Source organism: Delphinapterus leucas, chromosome 3 (assembly GCF_059928025.1).
Source record: "Delphinapterus leucas isolate spDelLeu-1000000601 "Yukka" chromosome 3, BTC_Dleu_Yukka2, whole genome shotgun sequence".
In the NCBI taxonomy this organism is placed as follows: Eukaryota; Metazoa; Chordata; class Mammalia; order Artiodactyla; family Monodontidae; genus Delphinapterus; species Delphinapterus leucas.
In genome coordinates, this window is record NC_143131.1 from 49,138,050 (window position 1) to 49,159,989 (window position 21,940).

Consider the following 21,940-nt stretch of genomic DNA (forward strand, 5'->3'; position numbering starts at 1 on the left):
CACAGACTATAACCCCAACCGGTTTATCCACTGAATACAAAAAAACGGAGGCTAGACAGCCAGAGGAAACATTTCCTTCCCTAACACCAAAACAAATGATATATTTGGAATGCTCCGCAGAAAATACAGAAGAGAATAGAGCCCTTAAAAAGCTCTAAAAACACAAATGAGGTGGTCAAACTACACATTTTGTTTTAGAGATAAGAATGCTGGGAAAGAATTTTGGAAAAGCAAGAATATTAAAGCACTTTGTCCAGACTGCAATGCCAGACAATAGTTTACCCTGCACTCATTCAGTTATCATGCCGATAGCGAAGCAGCTCACCTGGGGAACTCTGGAGGCGCAGCAGCTCCCACTGGAATCTGAAGCTATGTGGTGGTTTTAAAACAGGCCCCAAAATGCTTGGAAACACCTCCTGTCAAGAGGCGGCCGCTCTGTCTCCCGAATGAATCCAGTGGGCTTATGACTGTTTCAGCTGATAGAGTATGATAGAAATGATGCCATGTGATTTCTGGAGTTGGGTCCTGAAAGGCTATGCAGATTCCCCCCAGTTTTCTTGGACCACTCACTCTACAGAAGTTTCTTTACTGGGTCCTCACTCTAGAAACTCAGCCGCCATGCTGTGAAAAGCCAAGCTTGGGAGAGGCCAAGTGTTGGCTCCAGCTGATAGCCCAGCTGAGCCCAGCCTTGGAGTCATCTTAGCCCAGGTGCCTCACATATGAATAAAGAAGCCTCCAGATGATTGCAGCCCTCAGCCTTTCAAGGCATTCCCAGCCTTTTGAATCTTCAGAACAAGAGGCTTCAGTCATGGAAGAGAGATGACTATGTCCTGTCTAAATTCCTGATCCACAGAACCTGTGGTAGTTTATCTTTCAATGTCTTTGGGATCATTTGTTGTGCAACAGTAGATAACCAAACCAAATAGTTAAATTACTAGCACTACAAAGAAAGAAATTTCAACTACTGGTTAAGACTATTAATTCACCTGTGTCTAGTAGAAGAGTTAGTGGTGTTACAGGTACTTAAAAATCAAAGAACTTGGACTATTCAGCTAGCAGTCACTTTCTAGGAATGCTGTCCTCATTCCACAGATAGATTATTCTTGTGGGTGAAAATCCTGGTAGGGCTGCGGAGATGGATCACTCTTGATCTTATGGCTGAGTCTCGCATCAGTGGAAATTCCCTATGTCTGTAGGGATTTTGCAATAATGTTTGATGACAAAGAGGATGTCCTGTAAGATTCCGCATGTGGGAAAAAGATGTTGTCCTAGGGGCTGTGAGCTTCCTAGACCTCAGTCTAGACGAGACTATGATGAGCTAGCCCCTCATTGAGGACTTACTTTCTTAAATGCAGTGGTGGACAGAGCTGGCTGGGGTCGAGGTAGAGAGCCTTTCTGCTCAGTCCCTTGGAGTCCTCTTGGGGTTTAACAGAAGAATGGAATGGCTGGTTATAGTGCTCATAAACCCGGGGAATCTATAGTACATGCATAGGATGACAGATGGTCTATGAACAAACAAACTGTAGAATTACTTTGGATGTGATTATTTCTGGCTAGGGCGGGGGTGTGGGCAGTGGCAGAGGAGAGAGTGGTGATCCTGGTATACCCATTATTAAAACAGTTTCCAGTTTTGTCTGCATCTATTATTGAACACACAGTGAATCAAACAAATATAACAAGTCAGGAGCTTCAATAAAAATTGATGGACCTTTGGAAGGATCTTAAGACGAGCTCATGACCATTACAGGATCATAGGTTAGACACTGAATCCACAGTATTTGCTAACAAATAAAATAATAATAATAATATATATACAAATACTAAGGGATTGTTATCAAAAGAATTTTCTAATAGTAAAAGCAGTATTTGGATACAAATTTAACTCTTTATTATGTAAAATTTTAAACATATGAATGAGTGGAGAGAATAGTATAGCAAACCCATAATTTTAATAATTAGCAACTTATGGCCAATTCTGCTTCATCTATAGTCCCACCCACTCTTTCCCAGCCCAGCTTATACCTGCTTCATTACCATTTCACTGGAAAATTGTAGTACTGTTTCTTAAGCTGGGGCCCCAAATGACTCACATGACATGGACTTACCCCAGACCTGTTCCTTAGAGCCAAACCTGAGTTCAGCCAAAATCAACCCAACCAACCCACAGACCCATGAGTGGAAAAATAAATATTTGTTATTGCAAACCACTGAGATTTTGATTGTTTTGTTAAATAGTATTATTTGTCGATAATTACCTGAAATTTATAACAAAATGTTAACAGTGGTCTTCTTTGGGTGGAGGGGATATAAGTAGATTTTTCATTTTCCAATTGTACTTTTTGTATTTTCCACATTTTCTACTTTTAGCTTACACTATCTTTTAAATTAGACTTGGAAAAATAATATATTTGAAAAGAAGAATTAGAAGGAAAAAAAAACAATGAAAATAATGAAGTCGTTTCTCCTTCCCAATTCTGTACTTAAACTAGAATAAACTTGTTTACTTTCCACAGTACATGCAAGGTACAATCAACTAAGCATTGAAAGTTTCACATTGTAAACGCTGTAAAAAAAAAAAAATGTGATGTCTTAACAACCAAATCATTATGGGCTTGTCTTGGTGCCCTTCTTCTTGAAGCCTTCCCTAATTAGACAGATGCACTGGCCCGTCTTTCCTCCACTGCCTCTAAACACATAAACTACACATTTCTGCCTTGTTCTAACAACATTTTCCATTTGTAAAACAAGGAAAGGAGGAACTGGAGGATCAATATGTTATTCAATTACCAAATAATTAGGGGTAAAGATTTGAAATGTAGCTCTTACAGTATTGAAGAATCCCACCATCTGGCTATTTATAAGCCATGGTAATACTCTGCCCCATTTTCTTACCTCATGTATCAGAGTAGAAAGTTATTTATCAATACAGCCCATGTCTTTTTCCATATTATCCCACATTATCTTCGATTATTAAAAATTGTGTCACACATATGTTTGCCAGCTGCTTATGTACAGCCATAAAAACATATCCCCTACAAGGACACGTTTGAAAAAATTAGTGACAACATGAATGAGCCTGGAAGACATCACACTAAGTGAAATAAGCCAGACTTAGACAAATACTGCATGATTCGCCGATATGAGGTGCCTAACGCAGTCAAACTCATAGAAGCAGAGAGTAGAACGGTGGTTGCCTGGGGCTGGGTGGGAGGGGAAAATGGGGAGATATTGGTCAAAGGGCACAAAGTTTCAGTTATGCAAGATGAATAAGTTCTGGATATCTAATGTACTGTGTGGTAACTGTAGTTAACAATACTGTATTATATACTTGATATTTGCTAAAAGAGTAGATCTTAAGTGTTCTTACCACAAAAAAAGCAAGAAAGCAAGAAGAAAGGAAAGAAGGAAGAAAGGAAGGAAGGAAGGAAATGGTAACTATGTGAAGTGATGAATTTGTTAATTAGATTGATTGTGGTGATCATTTCACAATGTATTTAAAACATCAAGTTGCATACCTTAAATATATACAATTCCTATTTGTCAATAATACCTCAGCAAAGCTGGAAAAAAGAAAAGAAAAATATGCATGCATACAACAATGAATTAGGCAAAGATAAACTCATTGTAGTACAGGTCTCACACATTCCTTAAGTGTTAGAGCCTATTAAGAAATGACAAGAGGGCTTCCCTGGTGGCGCAGTGGTTGAGAGTCCGCCTGCCGATGCAGGGGACACGGGTTCGTGCCCCAGTCTGGGAAGATCCCAAATGCCACGGAGCGGCTGTGCCCGTGAGCCATGACCACTGAGCCTTCGCGTCCAGAGCCTGTGCTCTGCAACGGGAGAGGCCACAGCAGTGAGAGGGCTGCGTACCGAAGGAAAAAAAAAAAAAAAAAGAAATGACAAGAAAGACTCCTGTACAAAAATGACAATGTGACTGTGAATCACAGATAAGATATTCTAAAAGTAATTGTGATATTCAGTTTGGGGATTCTTGTGTTTGACCCTAGGAGGAAAGACCAAGAAGAATCTGCATAATTAGTCCATAGTAGTCAACAGTAGTCCAGAAGAAAGAAATTGGAACAGTCATTGAAGTGCGGAAGGAGGCCACTAGATACGAAAACAAATCACACATCACACCACCAGCATCATCACCATCACCACCATCAGCATCACCACCAGCCAGCAGCAACAGGTGCTCCCTTCCCTCCTATAGCCAGGGACACAAAATTAGATACTACTCCTTTGAAGTAACTCTGATTCAACTAGGACAAAATATATTGCACTTTTATGCAAAAGGGCTCTCTAGTGAAAGAAATAATGGCAAACGAAATGTACTTTAAATGAGGAATTGCCTTACTAGGCTACTTTGCCTGTAGGTATGAAATTGATTTACATTGTTAAAAATCGCAGTCTTAAAGCTTCTCTCTTGGCAACTGTGATTACTCTTACAATGGGTAGGGCAATTTCAGAAAGCATTTATCTTGATTCACTTTGCAAAATGGTACAAAGAAAGCTGGAGAGTTATACAGTACACAGGTGAGGAAAATATATGGAAAAGTACCATAATGTAAGCAATCAGTTCACAAGACACCACAGGGCTATCTACTAATGAAAATCAGAAACTGCCTTGATCTGTGAATCAGTAGTCAGGCTGGAGGCTGATTCAAAGACATCCAAGATGTGAGACCCTGAGCAGTTTATTCCAATGACATGCATCAACCTCTCTGTGAGGACTAGATGTAATTTTACCTCTATACGTCAGGTATGATTCTTAGCCCCAAAACTCATGACTCCAAGAAATAGAACTGCTTCTGTTTTTTATAAGTCGAACTTAATTTCTAACCCTAACCCTTATCCTTATTTGCTTGATCCTATTTAACAGATAAAAATTTACCCTCAGTTCTTTCCACGGTTTTCTGAAGGTATGGGAAGGTGGGGTGAGGGAGCATGACTTTTGTCATCTGACCTTAGACATGGCCCTCGCGATGCCCACTGACCTTCCCTCCCTCTCCCCATGGATTCAATATCCCCTTTCTACAGCCTCAAGGTCCAGAAATCTTTACTAGGCTCTTTCTGGACCTGTCTGACCAGATGCCCCCTGCAGCCATTTCTCCCCAGGGATACTATCAAAGGAAGGTAAAGGTCCCCTCTGCTCTCAGAAGCCAAAGGTATCTCTCAGCCTCTTCAGATCCATTTCCTCCCCGTCCCTAGAAAATTAAAATACCATTACTCCCTTGAGGATTACTAAATGTAACCTAGGATGTTTTTGAGAAGAATATGTGGTACATGTACAGTATATTATTTAACATCACAGTAGAGCTTTGGGCAGCATTACATAATCAAACACATCCATATTTCTGCAGTAAAATATGTGAATATTCACTCTGTGTGGATGAATAAAAAGATGGTCTCTCCTTGCCCAAGTCAGGTTTGGCCACCAAATACATGTGCTGCAAACTTAAAACTTTGGGTTTCATAATCACAGACAAAGATTGTGGATCTGTAACTGAATTTGAGCAGATATGAGTCTGATGTAACTCCGCTATAGTGCAATAGAAAGTCAAAAAAGGAAGGTGATGTTAAGGGCTCATAAGGTTTGTAAAGACATCACGGAGGAGAAAGCACTTGAACAAAGGCTGGATAACGTGTGGGATTTGCAAAGATCAGAAAATAAAAAGCATCCCATGTGAGGAATAGAAAGAACTTGATTATACTAAATATCATGTCATGAGGAAAGTGCAAACCAAAACAATACTGAGATAACACTATATACCTACTAGAATGTCTGAAATCCAAAAATCTGAAAATATCAAATTCTGATGAGAATGTGGAGCAACAGGAACTCTCATTCATTGCTGGTGGGAATGTAAAATGGTACAGCCACTTTGGAAGACATTTTGGCAGTTTTTTTTACAAAGCTACACATGGTCTTACCATACAATTGTGCTCCTAGGCATTTATCCATTCGATTTGAAAGCCTATGTGCTCACAAAAAACCACATGTGAATGTTTATAGCAGCTTTAGTCATAATCCTCCCACACTGGAAGCAACCAAGATGTCCTTCAATAGGTGAATGCATAAAGAACTGTGGTACATCCGGACAATGGATTATTACTGAGCAACAGAAAGGAATGAGCTATCAAACTACACAAAGACATGGGGGTATCTTAAATGAATATTTCTAAGTGAAGCTATCTAATCCAAAAAGGCTACATACTGCATGATTCCATTCATATGACATTATGGAAAAGGCAAAACTATAGAGATGGTAAATAGATTAGTGGATGTCAGGGGCTCAGGGTGGGGAAGGGTTGAACCGGCGAAACACAGAGGATTTTTTAGGACAGTGAAACCATCCTGTGTGATACTGTGATGGTGGATACATGGCACCACATATTTATCAAAACTCAAAGAGCTTTAAAGCACAAAGAGTCAACCTTAAAGGAGGCAAAAAACTTTTTTTAATTGTTTAGAAGGTGAGAGGTTCCCAGGATAGAAGGTAGAACGTGACAAAATAATCTATTACAAATATATGAAACAACCTCATTGAAGAGGATGAGGGGGGAAGGTGCTGACTTAAGTCATTGTGGAAATGAGTGGAGTCTGTAAATGAAAGGCAAAAGAAACTTTAGTTGATCAAGTGGGGTATGGGTTAACAGTTCTGAAACCACTATCCATGTATGCTAGGATTGAACTATGAAGTAAACACATGGCAGATGTTGGGGCAAGGTTTCTCAGAAGCAGTTACAGATAAGCAAGGAGCAAAGGCTAGAGTGATCCATTTAGTAATGGATTAGAATTGAAGATATTAATATGAACTTATGCTTATCTTAATATAGATACAGATGGTTACCTATAGAAACATTTATAGATATATGCATATGCACTGGTTAGTATACACACATATACTTCCTTGCTCTGTCAGCTGATAGGGTCTAGAAGCAATGACATCCCAGTAGAAGTGAGTAAACCTGGTGCCAGCTCTCGGTTTCTAATACCATTCTCCAGTCAAAGGAACCAGGGCCCCTTGGAGAATTGGCTGATTCCAGGACTGGGGCAGGAAATATGCAAGACAAGTCTGGAGCATCTTGTAGTGCCAGAAAGTAAGGAAGTAGAGCTATGTCAATGTGATACAGGAGCCACCTGGAAGAGCTCCCAGTGGTGAAAGCTGGAAGAATTTGAGCAACAAAATAAATGAGGTAGTATTAGAATTATAACCAAGAGTATAAAGTAGATATTCATGAGTCCATACTACTGTAAATAAATGAGAGAATGAATAAGTGGGACAGAATAGGTAACTGACTCAAGCAGAAGAATTCCAAATAATTTATGTATGTATGACTATACATAGTCACTCCCTTCCAAAGAATAAAGTATAAAAGGAGAAAAAAAGAGTAACATTACCTCAACCAGGTGATCAGGGTTAACATCAACAGTGAAAAGTCATGGTGATAGTATGTATCCTTGATATGATATAAGAATGATACTTTACCTCTATTGTCTTCCTCCTAAAACCTAACAACACATGTAATCGTGAGAAAAACATAAGACAAATTCCAAAAGAGGCACATTCTACAAAATACCTGACCAGTACTCCTCAAAACTGTCAATGTCATCAAAAACAAGGAAAGCCTGAGAAAATATGACAGCTAAGAGGAGTCTAAGGAGACATGACAACTGAATGCAGTGGTATCTTGGATGGGATCCTGGAACAGAAAAGAGCATTAGGTTAAAAACTAAAGAAATCTGTCTAAATAAAGTATGGACTTTAGTTAATAGTAATGTATCAGTATTGGCTCATTAATTGTAACAAATGTACCGTACTTATATACAATTTTTTTTGATGTGGACCATTTTTAAAATCTTTATTGAATTTGTTACAATATTGCTTCATTTTATGTTTTGGTTTTTTGGCCGCCAGGTACGTGGGATCTTAGCTCCCTGACCAGGGATCACACCCGCACCCCCTGCACTGGAAGGCAAAGTCTTAACCACTGGACCGCCAGGGAAGTCCCTATAGGATGTTAATAATAGGGAAAACTGGGTAAGCATTTATGGGATTCTCTGTACTATGTAATTTTTCTGTAAATCTAAAACTATTGTGAAGTTTATTTTAAAAAAGAACCTAAGTCCTGCACATCCCAGATTTTGAGGCTTTTATCACTTTGCTTTTCTCATTACTGTCATCTATTTTCTTCTTGGCCATATACCCCTCCCTATTAAGAACACTTTGTCACCTGGCTAATCTTTATTCCAAGATTCTTCATCATCTTTTTTTTTTTAATTTATTTATTTTTCTTTTATTTTTTTGGCTGCATCAGGTCTTAGTCATGGCACACAGGGTCTTCCTTGAGGCGCACGGGATCTTTCATTGTGGCACATGGCCTTCTCTCTAGTTGTGGTGTGCGGGGTCCAGAGCGTGTGAGCTCTGTAGTTTGCAGCACTTGGGCTCTCTCGTTGAGGCGCACAAGCTCAGTAGTTGTGGCGCGGGCTTAATTGCCCCATGGCATGTGGGACCTTAGTTCCCTGATGGGGGATCAAACCTGCGTCCCCTGCATTGGAAGGCAGATTCTTCACCACTGGTCTACCAGGGAAGTCTCCCAAGATTCTTCATCATCGTGAGGCTCTTCAACATTCACATGGACAACCCATCCAGCCCATGCCTAACACTTCCTCATCTGTTCAATTCCAATAACCAGTATACAGTTTCTATGTCAGTCTCTCACTTCCAGAGCCATCCAGTGTTACCTCCACACTTTGAATTTCTGACCACAGCCTACATCCCTCGCCCATTCACCTTCTTCTTCCATAGTTATAGAATCTCTGGTTTTAGCTTGACGTAGAGTGACCTAAAATAAAAACTACACTTCCCAGATTACTTTCTGCTACATGTGACCCATATGACTAAATTCTGGCCAATGAGTTACCACTTTTGTTATTTGTCCTTAAATGGAGAGATCAAGTTCTTCTCTTATCCTCTTCCTCTCTCATGCTGGCTGAAATGTGTATATAACGGCTGGAGTTCCAACACCCATTTTGGATCATGAGATAACTATGGAGTGGAAGCCACATATAGCAGAGTCATCAGATAGAATGTTCCTGGGTCTTTGATACTATGATACTATAGTGTAACCAATTCAGCTCTGGAACTTTACATGAGAAAGAATTTCTATCTTGTTTAAGTAACTGTTATTTTGGGTTTTCATCGTTCCTAGCTGAACTTACAAATCAGTTCACTCCCTTATTCCATCAACCCCTCCTTGCCCTACAGCACAATAGTTAAGAGTAAGAGCTCTGAAATCTAACAGATTTGGTTTCACACCAGCTCTACCACTTCATAACTGCATGATCTTGGGCAAGTTACTTAAATGCTATCAGCATCAATTTCCTTACCTGTATCTTCCTTATTGTACCTATCTTATAGGGATATTGTGAGGATTTTACCGCATGAGACACATAAGGAGCTTCGTAAGCACCACTGTCCTTTGAGAATCTTGATTTCAGCTCCCATAATGCATCACTTTGTCTGCTCTTACTGGCATTCTCAACATCCTCCCTTCCTTGTCCTGCTGCATCTTTCTTGCAAATCCCCACCTTGGTCAGTGCAAGTCTTCTCAGTGCCCACACGATTGTGGGCTAACACGGTTATGCACATTGAGACCACTACAGATGTATGGTCTCCAGACTCAGCAGGGCTCTACTGGAGGCTGGGAAATATTTGACATCTGTGGCTGTGGCTAGGCACATCCATTCCCCACTGTATTTATGCAACTTTTCACTCTTCTCCTCAAGCCATCCCTAGAGGAAATAAACATGTTTATGCATCTTCTTCTTTAAAGAAAAATTTCCCTCAATCCCTCATTTCTTTGCCTACTACCCTTTATCCTCTCCTCATCCCAGCTCCTTGAAAAAACAGTCGTCACACTACCGCCTGAGGAAAAGGAGAAGATTTGATGGAGGGATATCCCTCAAACTCAACATGGCCAAAAACAACTCACCATGTGTTCCTTCTTCCTGAATCCCAGTCAATCCTGGTCCTGGGCCTGCACTCTTGAAGCTGAAACACTGGGTTCACCTTACACATTTCCTTCAAGTTCATGCAGGCCATTTCTTTCCCTTTCTTGCCTGGAATTATCATTTGGGCACACTCTTGTCTTCATTTTCTGTCTAACAAACAGGCCCTCACCTTTCATGAGTCATATGATACTACCACTTCTTTCAAGCCTTTTCTGAAGTCCTGCCGTCAGCCAGGGAGAACTATCTCTCCTTTGTGTCCCTACATTATGCAGATTAAAAACCACCATTTTTGCAGCTGGAACACTTGACTTATTTACACGTTTGTCTCCCTCTATCCAACTGTAAACCTCTGTGGGGATTGCTGTATTCTTTGTGCTTATGTTTTTTATGCTCAGTGTCCAGCACAAAACCTGTTACATATTAGGTATTTAACAAACTGTTGGGACTTCCCTGCTGGCACAGTGGTTAAGAATCTGCCTGCCAATGCAGGGGACACAGGTTCAAGCCCTGGTTCGGGAAGATCCCACATGCCGCGGAGCAACTAAGCCCATGCGCCACAACTACTGAGCTTGTGCTCTAGAGCCCGTGAGCCACAACTACTGAGCCCGCATGCCACAACTACTGAAGCCCTCACGCCTAGAGCCCGTGCTCTGCAACAAGAAGCCCGCACACCACAACGAAGAGTAGCCCCCGCTCGCCACAGCTAGAGAAAGCCCGCACGCAGCAACGAAGACCAAACACAGTCAAAATTAAATTAAAAAATTTATTTAAAAAAAAAACCTGTTGTTGAATGAATGAATAAGTCAGTAAAAAGTGAGCAGAGGAAGAGAACCTGTAACAATAGCAAACACCTATTTGGTGTTTCGTGCATTCATTCAATACCAATTTTTTGAGCTCCTGTAATATGCCAGCCATTGTCTTAGGCACTTGCAGTGAATAAAACGGACAAAAATGTCTACCCACAAGGAGGTTATTTTCTAATGAGAAAGACAGTCAATAAATAATATAAATAATAACTAAGCACACTGTATAGCATGTTAGAAGGTAATAAGAGCTGTATGGAAAAAAAGAGAGAGCAAGGCAAAGAGAGGTGCCAGTTGCAATAGTAAACAGGGCAGGCAGGGCCTGCCTCATTGAGAAAGCAAGATCTGAGCAAAGACTGGAGGGAAATGAGGGGTTTAGCCAAGGGCAAGAGCCCCCGAGGCAGAGGCAAAAGCTAAACCTTGAGGCCTAAGATGGGAATGTGCCTCATACAGTCCAGTGAACACAAAGAGGCCAGTGTGGCTGGGCCACAGGGAGCCAAGTGGGAGATGAGGACTGAGGGGCAATGGCAGGGGTGACAGACCATGGAAGGCCTTGTAGACCATTGTAGAGACTTCGGCTTTTTCTCTGGGTGAAATCACATGCCATTGGTGGGTTTTGAGTATAAGTGTGACATGATCAATTTATGTTAAGAGATGACCTTGGGTGCTCTGTAGACAATGCCTTGTAGAGAGGCAAGGGCAGAAGCAGTGAGTCAGAGAGGAAGCTATTTCAGAAATCCAGGCCGACATGATGAGGGCCCAGAAGTGGTCAAATTCTGGTGATACTTTAAGAGGAAGCCTTTGATGTTGAGTGAGAAAGAGGAGTTGAGGATGACTCAGGTTTTTGGCCTGAACCAGAAGGAAGGCACTGCCCTAAGTTTTCCCTGTATTAACTCATCTAATCTCCGCAACGAGCTGATGAGGGAAGTAGTGCCAGGGTTCCTACTTTCAGTGGGACACTAAGATAGAGAGGTCATCTGGGTCACACAGTTCATAAGTGACAGAGCCAGGTTCTGACCAGGTGGCTGGTTCCAGAGTCAGTGCTCTCAGCCACTGCACCAAGCTCCCCTCCATGAAAGCAGCCTAATCGGATACAAGGTTCTTATAGTCCGTCAAAAGGCAAAAAGACCAAGGATAATTCTCTCATCTGGGCAAAACTATTTGGGCCTGAAGTAGGATATTTGGCACAATAAAAAGAAAGAAAGGAAAGGATTCATGGGCACGATAACACAAAGCAAGCAGAAGACACGCTGGCCAAGATTCGTGCGGCTTTTAAGATAGAAGGCAGCAGGTCTGCGCTCACGGCCTTCACATTCAGGTAGTCAGATGCTTACATCGTGCCTACTTAAGCTGTAAGTACTAAGCACAGAATGTGCCCTTGGGCAGCCTGGGCACTTGAAGCCAATACTACTTTGTACCAAGCCTTCTCTCTTAGTAACCAGACTGTCCCCTAAATTAACTGAATCCTGTCGGCTTTAGAATATACACAAGGTACAGCAATATTTTCAAAATGCTGCAGCTTAAATATAGGAACAAATGCTCTTTTAGATGATAAGGGTGTTGCAGTTTGTAAAGATTGTTGGGCCATATGTGCAAGTACAGCCTGACCTGATACCAGGTGTCAGTGAAAGCCATGACCACACCCAGGTAGCCACATAAAAGTAAGAGCCCTCTGGTCTTCTCTCTGGGGCAGGCTGGTGTAACAGGACCTGTTGTGAGCCTGCTGCATTGTGATTGCATCTGCTGGAAACGTCTAGAAAAACTTTTGTCCCCACCTCCTCCCCAATCAACACATATACTTACGTCCTGAAGTGGAGGTACCAAAACCCTTGGTCTCTCTTGGGTAAGGATCCACCTTCTTTTCCTCCCCACTCAAGTCTGGTAAATCTGTATTCTTTGTGCTTATGTTATTTCATATTTTCACCAGTTACTACAGAAGGCTTTTAAATACATTATCTCATTTAAGTCATACAACAATCCAGCAAGGAGAACTTGTACTATTATTCTCATTTTACAGATGAAGAAACAAGCTGAGAGAGGTTAACTGGCTTGTTCAAGGTCGCTTGGCATCTAATATCCATGCCTCACAGTTTCAGATTAAACCTCCTTTCCACACTCCCACACTGCTTCTCTGAACTGTGCAGCACATCTCATCCTTGGTCAATCAGTCGCCAGGTTCAACTCTCCCATCAGAAGCTCTCTCACATCAGCCTCTTTCTTTCCAGTCACACATTCCAGCTCTCTTCCCTTCACCCTAATCAACTAATTTATCTCTGCCTTTAGTGTCTCATGCCTCCACCCCACCCTACCAGGTGACTCTTCTTAAGGTACCACTTTAGTCATACCTCTCCTCTCCCCCAAATCCTTGAATGCTCCTATTTGCCTGGGGCATCAAGGGCGGATGCTGCAGCAGCACATCTCCAGTGTCAGAGCCCTCCTCCCTACTGGCCTCATCTCTCTGTGACACCTACAGGTGCCTCACTCAATTTGGTCTGTTGGCCATTCCCTACACTTTCCTAATGCTTTCCTTCCCCTGGGCCTTGAGTTGTTATTTCTTTTCACTTAGAACACCTTGCCCACTAACCCACTCCCCATTTTGACAACTGTACATCTTAAATACATGACCCAAATTTAAATACCTTCATGGAGCCTACCTGCTTGCTAAGTGCCACGACCTTCAATCATATGGCACCAATCATACACTTCCCTGTAACATAATCTCCTCTGCCAGCCTGCAAGCTCCAGGAGGTCCCAACTATGCGGGAGGCATCTTTGTATTTTGTATCACTCTAATGTCTAGCACAGGGCTCCGAACATAACAAGTGTACAACAAATGTGTAAAATGACTTGGTTAAATGAATATTCATATTAAAAACCATCCATCCATGCAAACACATGCAGTTAGATTCCAAAATGAAAGACACACACATGTGCATGTGATACCACAAATTTATTATAATACACACACCAAAAACCAAACCCAAACTTTGACAGTATCCACAGAGTTTTCCACAGTCGTTAAAAGTAGTTAACAGAGATAAGGGATAATTGAAGAAATGTAACATCATAATCTTATAATTTACATAACAATGCAGTCTGCTCAGTTAAGAATTCTACGCAGTTAAGACTGTAAAATGGCAATGTCCCACAGATATTTAAAATTTTACATTTGCATTTATTTGTAATATAAATATAGGTTCTAAAGGATTCATAGAGCTTTATGTCATAAGCCAGATTTTGCAGCTGGCCTTTTGGCCTTTTTATTTGTTAGGTAAGCAAACCCAAAGGCAAGGAAGTCCTGAAAAGTGGGATGAAACTCCAGCAGAAACTCTATGTGACCCACAGAGCTGTTTAATAAAACAATGCCCATCCAATCCTACATCCAGTGATACCCATTCTAATTTGCTGCTGTTCATACGGAGGTTACCTCTGCCAGCTGTGATTTCTTTTCATGTAACATTCTAGCTCTCCATTCCTATTCATATAATGTAGAATGTGATTCTGTCACATGTTGCTGTTAGTTCACAGGCACAGCAAACATTTTAAAGACTACACGGAGACAAGGAGGGGTTGTACAGAGCAGGGCAGAAAGTATGCAAGAGAAGAAACAAACTCTCCTGTTTTCTCTTCTTTTATTTTTGCTTCCTTTTGGTCTTTACCCTACTGGGGTCTATGGGAATTGTGTGTATGTGTAACAGCATCTACCGTACCTCCTCCTTTTAGCACTGGTTGGATTTGAAGAGAAAAACAGGAAAACACTTAAGGAACCCTGAGACTCTCACAGAGAAATAAATTAGAGCTGCTGTTTCTTTTAGCTTTGCTCTCCTGTTCTTTACTATTTATTAAAAAAAATGAAATCTCCCCTTTTATCAACCCTCAAATTCTCATATTGTAAGCGAGTGAAGTCACTAAAGGCAAATAACCTTACTAATTTGCTGAGTGTGAAGAGAAAAGGCCATGGTACAGATTAATGGATTAGGAGGGAGACACCTAACTCCAGGAGTTTACAGTTGGTAAAACCTCAGGCTTTGTCGTACAATAAGTATCACTGTGTGTTACACAATTACTGGGGTACTAATTGCTTACAGTCATACAAGCATAAGCAATCCTTCAAAATCAAGTAAAATAGAACAAGAAAAAAAAACACTGTGGAAAAATTCAGAAATGTCCAAATATTGCTGTTTCTTGGGCAAAACTCTACTGATCAGTAATTGGGTTCTCCAACAAGAAAATATGGCTGTTAGAAAGTAGCAATTTTAAAGAAATGAGAGCTATGCAAAATGAATTTCAGTCCCTCATTATATAGTTTATAAGTTTGAAAAAAAGAATTCGAGGCTGTTAATTAATTCATAATTCTGGAAAATATTTTTCCAAGCAGTGAATCTATAACAATAACTATTATACAGTCTCTCTCTTGCTCTCTCTCATTATGAGAGAGACCCTTATCACCAAATCTTCCCTGGATAATCTCTGTGCCACCATTTGCTTCCAGTTGCTTCACAAGCCACCCTTAACCCATCCCTGGGTGGTCTAAAATCATTTAGTGTGTGCCAGTGATATGAACATTTACACATCTAACCAATATATATTTAACCAAGATAATCCTTTAAACCATGATATGAGAAAGTGACATTACAACACCACAGACAACTATTTTTTCCATTGATAAATTCACCTCTTTCCCGAAATATACAAAGTTCATTGCAAAACGGTGATAGCAAAGTGTTCGTTAAGCCATCAGAACAAATCACCTTGTTTTCAAAATAATAACCTTAGTTTCAAGTGCATCAATGTATTACCCTAAAGGATTGTCACTTTTATACAGTTTACACCACAAATGCGTTGTGAGGAAGTCTTACAAGCAAAACTGGTGCCGGCTACTCGAAAGATCCATTAAAAATTACCATTAGCGATTTTAAATGATAACTGATCAAAAATACACTTAACGTTCACCCTATTAGCTCTTTAGAATGCGAATTTAAGTTTAGAGTAAATACAGTGTCTTCTGAATATAGTCAACAAGCAACAAAGCCAGAGCCCACAGTTAAAGGTTTCCAGACCCGGCAGAAGGAATCTACTGTACGGCATGGATCTCTGTCCGTGCTCAAAATATCTAACGATATTTTTCATCTATACTGGACTTCTTTGAAGAGTACTCTACTGTTTCACATCCTTCTTTCAACCTAACAAAATGTGTTAAATAAAACCTTTAGATTAGGTTTAAAAGCAGCTGAAAAACTGGCTGCTTTAGGCTCTAATTATCAGAAGACTGGTATCTGGGAGCTTTGGGCTCTCAAATATCAGAAACCCCAATAACTTATCATAAAAATACAAGCTCTTGGTTTTGAAAAATATACAAAATGCACTGCACATGGAAATATCTCTTGATTGTCAAGGAAGACAAGATATCAGTCTTATTCATAGATTTATGCTGTGCTTGAATTTCAGTGATCTTTGTTTTTGCAGATTCCATTTTTCACTGTTTTGGGTAGCCTCTGACCTTTGGTGTAAGCACGGTACCAAAAATGGAGAAAGAGCAGCAGAAAGATGCACCCGTAACTCATAATGATGTACAGAAAGACTGGAAACTGGTACTTGCAATCCTCCATGAAAAAGAACTGGCCTATGTGTATAGTGACAATAACGAACTGGACCTAACAGACGGAAGAATGAAAAGTATTGTTTAGCTACGAAGAGTCACAATGGAGCAATTATTTAATGCATTCTTTGTCTGCTTATGTTTAAACACTCTCCAACCACATCCAGGCTACTGTTGGACAGGGAATTTTATCTTTCAATCTAGCCTCTATGGGAATGACAGTGGGTGGAACAATGTCAAAATGCAGATGGGAATTTGCAACTACTATTCAGTCCTGCCAAAGTGCACAGCTCCAGGGGGAGCTATGTAAATGTCCCCGGAGCAGGGCAGTGCAGCAGCCCTTTCACACTCAGAGAACCATCAGTCTCTGGCTTGAGTCCTTGACCTATGAAATGCATACAGGACCACTACCTTATGGCCTAATTTTCTAGGGCAGTTTGATTTCAAACATTCTGTCCTGTTGGTAGACTGGATATTTCCGTTGGTGGGGAGGGGAACAAAAACATTCTAATTAGAGCCCCGCTTATTTTGTAGGAGCCAAAGCATCGCTAAGTCCTCATATCTGCCACCGGTCCTCCACCGTCATAGATAAAAAATACATCCTATCTGCCAACTGCAGCAGAGAATCTGCAAGGAGTGAGAGAGCATTGGTGACCCTCCTAGCGATGCCCAAGGGCTCTGTGTTCTAGAACGTTCTACACAGTCTTAAAAGGGACATGTTTTGGGCTAACATCCAGATTTTTTGGATATATTTTTTCTCATGATTAAAAGGCAACATGCGTTTTGTGGAAATTTTGGAAAATAAAAATCTATACATAAAAATAAATAATGATTACCCACAATCTATCCTGTTAAAACCAGAGTTAAGATTTTCACATTGTTCCTGTTATAATCATCAGCTTTCCTTGCATTCTCTTTTTTTTTTTTTTCGGTACGCGGGCCTCTCACTGCTGTGGCCTCTCCCGTTGCGGAGCACAGGCTCCGGACGCGCAGGCTCAGCGGCCATGGCTCACGGGCCCAGCCACTCCGTGGCATGTGGGGTCTTCCCGGACCGGGGCACGAACCCACGTCCCCTGCATCGGCAGGCGGACTCTCAACCACTGCGCCACCAGGGAAGCCCTCCTTGCATTATCTTAAGGAACTTTTAGAACATTCTTGTGCAGTAGATACAATTATGCCTCTCATTTTGCAGACGAGAAAATGAAACCTTAGAAAGTGTAAGCAGCATCCTCAACATTCTATGCAGGTGTGTTTGTCAATATTATCAACATATTTGAAAAAATAATGAACAACATGTATTCTTTTTGCTATATAAGTATTTTTCCACATTATTAAAAAGTTTCTACAACATTTAAGAGTATGTTAAGTGAAAAAAAAGCCTGATACAAAATTCTATATGCAGTATAGATGTTCTAATTTCTCTGCAATGAGGACATATTACTTTACAATCATAAAAATTGCTTAAAAAGAAAGGACTTGTGAATAATTTTCATGACTTTGTAATATTCCTAAGCAGGAATTAAAATAATTTACTTCATTTCCTTATGGTTGGTTATTTAGGGTGTTGTCACTTTTGTCAATATGTATATTACACCACCATTCTACACCTTTAATTCCCACAGTACTTTTACTAGTTGGAGGAAAAATAGACTTATAAATGTTAGGACTAGATAGGCAGGCACACAGGAAGGCTCATAATCCTCTCAAAGTTACATTCCCTCAAGGTCATTTAGACCTAGAATATGGAATGTCTAACTTCTAATTTAATATTATGTATAATGAGGTTCACATAATTTTGAACATAAATATTTTTATTTTATATAAATGCATAAAATAGTATAAAGATACACACGCTAGTTTAGTTGTCTGAGCCTCTTGGCTACCAAATAGGCTTTGCTTTCAATAAAGTTCCTGACAAAAGTTCACATAACAAAGAAAGGACAATGATGGGATGCCATAAGAGGCCAGACAATTTATATCCCTGTGTTTTATAAACTTTGCTCTTTAGTTAGTATCCTCATTTACAAGGAAGACAAGGGACTCCAGTTTAGCTTCGTATCTGGTTTTAAAGAAAATTAATTACTCACAAGCTGTAATGATGTCAAATACTTTTTCCACCACAAATACTTCTGGTAGGCTGGTCCCAATGCACACAGTCCATAGTAGGAATACATGACTACATGTACAGCTGTATTTAGAAAGGCATGGAATGTTCCCAAACCACCTGGAAAAAAATATTGTAAAATAGGGGCACTGTTCCTTAAAATGAGACATATTTTTCTCTGAACGGAAATTTTAATATAATTATTTCTTTAATTTTAGGAGGAAGAAAAATATATATGAAATATCACTATTGTTAAATAGCTATAAAATTAGAGGGAGCTGGATAATACATCCAGTTAGTAAAACTAAAATACAAATCTTGTAGAATAAATTAGCATGACTTTATTCTGTGATATCTTAACCTGAAAATAGTCTTATGATTTGGGTTTACTTTAACAAACTAAGTTGACTTCCTTTTAAATATAATATATTGCTAAGTAATAGTAATCAAATTCATTTTTAGTGAGAATTAACATATATAAAGCACACAAAGTACACCAATCTTAAGTGTACAACTTGATGATTTTTTTTTAACTTGACGATTTTTTACACATGTATACACCTATGTTACCACCACCAAATTCAAGATATAGAACATTGCTGATGCCACATAAAGTTCCCATGTGCCCCTTCCAAGAACATACTCCTCCCAATGTAACTTTTATTCTGACTTCCATCATCAACTATTAGTTTTGCCTGTTACAAAACTTCATATAAATAGAATTACACAGGATGTATTCTTTGTGGCTACCTTCTTTCAATCAACATACTGTTTTTAAGATTCAACCATGTGATTGCCTTTTTATTGCTGTGTAGTATTACGTGATATAAATGCATCACAATGTATCTATCCTCCCATTTAAAAGACATTTGAGTTGTCTTCAATTTGGGTTATTATGAATAAAGCCACTAAGAATATTATTTTACATAACATTGTGTGGAATCAAATTAACTTTTTCCATTCTCAATAGTTTTCCATAAATACTTTTAGTGCCACAATTTTTTTTTTTTTTTTTGCCGCACTGCATGGCATGCGGAACTTCCCTGACCAAGGATCAAACCTGTTCCCCTGCAGTATGCAGTGGAAGCATGGAGTCTTAACCACTGAACCACCAGGGAAGTCCAAGTGCCACAAAATTTTGGCAGTAAAACCACTGGCTTTCATTACCAAGCTGTGCTAAGTTTGCTTTAATCAATCATTGTTTTTCCAAAATAAACATTTATTAATTGTTAAATCATCTTTCCTTACTGCTTCTATTTGACTATTATCAATTGTGCCTTCCTATCCTGGTTTTCCTCTTCTAATCTCACCATATCTCCCACTGATCACTTTCAATTTAGAATAGAAGAAAAGGACCCTGGGGGGAATATAAGCAAAAATTGTTACAATTGTCTTTATTTGGATCAGTAGTACAGTGGAAGGGGTAACAGAGTGTTCAGTTGATGGTAGGGAAAAAAACCAAAACTCTTCCCTAGTGTCTTTTTCCTAAGATGCACAATCTTGAAGAATCTTCATTCTTTATGCACAGCCTGATTCAGCTTAGTAATACTGACCTAGAATTTAAATTTTTCTCCAAAATATGCTATTTTATTTATTCTAATATTCTTTAATTTCAGAAATTAAGCAAAACCTCACAGATTTGCCTATGTTAGAGGAAGGACTGAATCCATGAACACTATGAGTTATAGAAAGTTTAAAGCAAAATACAAATTTATTACTTCAACCACAATCTTCTAAGGAGAAATGTCATAAAAATTGTTTCATGGAAGAAATAATTATTTTTTTAAAAAATCATTCATAATTGCAGCAGTGCTAGATTCTTCTAAATACTTCTAAATACTACCACTGCCAAAGTACACCCTTAAAATACCTGTTTTAAATAATTACTTTTAAGTAGTTTAAATATTCCCCTAAAGTCTCTTTTATGCTATACTGTGCTTCCTAAACTTTCCTCAGTAAATCAAATTTCAGCTAATCCTGTAATTATCACAAATTTCAAGTCAGAAGAAACTGAATTAATGAAGCTTATTAACAACCTCCCAGCTTTTATTATTTACATTTGGATTAGTCTTATTTCCCAAAAGAAACTTGAATAAATAAATTAGTATGGTATGAAAACACCTTTTCTAGGCTAATTTAAAAATAGAATAGATTAGGAGTCAAGCTGCTTAACATGGGGACAAGCCAAATACCTCTCAAGTCCATTTGTCTCACAATTACATATACACAGGAAATCTATTTCATGCTTGATAATGAACTACATTCGACTGAGCCTTTCTCACTAAGACACCTCTCCCAGTTTTTGGTAGAAGAGTTCTATTTTCCACTCAGAAACTTTCACCATTTAAATGTCCTAAAATGAGGCTCCTACGGACAGGAATTTAACAAAGCACTAGTGTAGCTAAGAGTGTTCAGTAAGGGTTACTGATCAAAATAAGCTATCAAATCAAATTAACTTGCTTATTTTCTCTAGTAATGATGATTTTCTGATAAGTTATTTTAATGTTTGTTCACAGAACAATCACATTTTAATTAGTAATGCTTTTCATATCTTCTTTGGAAGGCTTTTCTAATAAAGTATTTTCTAAGCTTGTTTTCTTCTTCATAATAGTTCTGAAAAGCAAACATCTCAGGATGAATTATAATTAGTACCATCACATTTTACTCCTTTGGTTTGGAAAAAAAATAAAGGAACCACCTGGGTAATTATCACAACTCTCCATATCTCTGGGAAGGAGTATATACATAATTAATATAAAAACCTGCCTCAGAAATATTTTCATCACGTTCAAAAGAAAAGGTGGATTGCTATTATCCCAGGGAGGAGTACAACAGGCAAACAGGAAATTAAATACTAGATAGATATCAGCTGTGCTCAAGTTTTTGAAAGGACAGTTTAAACTGGACAGTTTTATTCTAGGAATGAAAGCCAATGCCACACCACACTTCTGGGAATACCTCAGCTCTTGTTGCTGTGCTTGTCACTGAATAGATACCAGGTGTGCTGTACAAGGGTTTACTAGGTTCCACACATGAGAATGAGCAGAAGTGCCAACTCATGGAACATATGAGAGAGAAGAAAACATTATTTTCTACCACTTACATTTTGTAAAGCCGACGGGGAATTGAGGTGTGGACAGTGAATCCACTATGAAGTGCTTAATGTACATGGTAACATTGAAAAATTGAGGAATATTATACGTTTAAATGTTCATTATTGAAAGCATTGCTTGTTTTTTAAATGGAAACCAGACTATCAATGGACTCAAAGAGAGAAACTAGAAAAATGCTCAACTCTATTCTTCAAATAAAATTTATTTTTTCCCATTATAGAACCAACAGATATTCAAACTAGAAAAATTAGAAAATGCAGAGATGGATAAAGAAGGAGAGGGAGACCACTTTTGTGTCGATTTC

The 21,940-nt window shown here is 39.2% G+C and overlaps 1 protein-coding gene across 3 annotated transcripts in view; it reads right to left on the minus strand.

Moving 5' to 3' along the window:
• Positions 1–13,755: 13,755 nt before the first annotated feature.
• ELOVL7 (ELOVL fatty acid elongase 7) overlaps positions 13,756–21,940 on the minus strand; it is a 71,541-nt gene continuing 63,356 nt past the window's right edge. For all 3 annotated transcript variants that reach the window (XM_022596988.3, XM_089908882.1, XM_022596997.2), the window contains 2 exons: positions 18,507–18,643; positions 13,756–16,474 (listed from right to left, as the gene is read on the minus strand). In XM_022596988.3, coding sequence (XP_022452696.1) covers positions 16,265–16,474; positions 18,507–18,643 — 347 coding nt within the window. In that variant the 3' untranslated portion in view covers positions 13,756–16,264. The remainder of the gene's footprint in view (positions 16,475–18,506; positions 18,644–21,940) is intronic.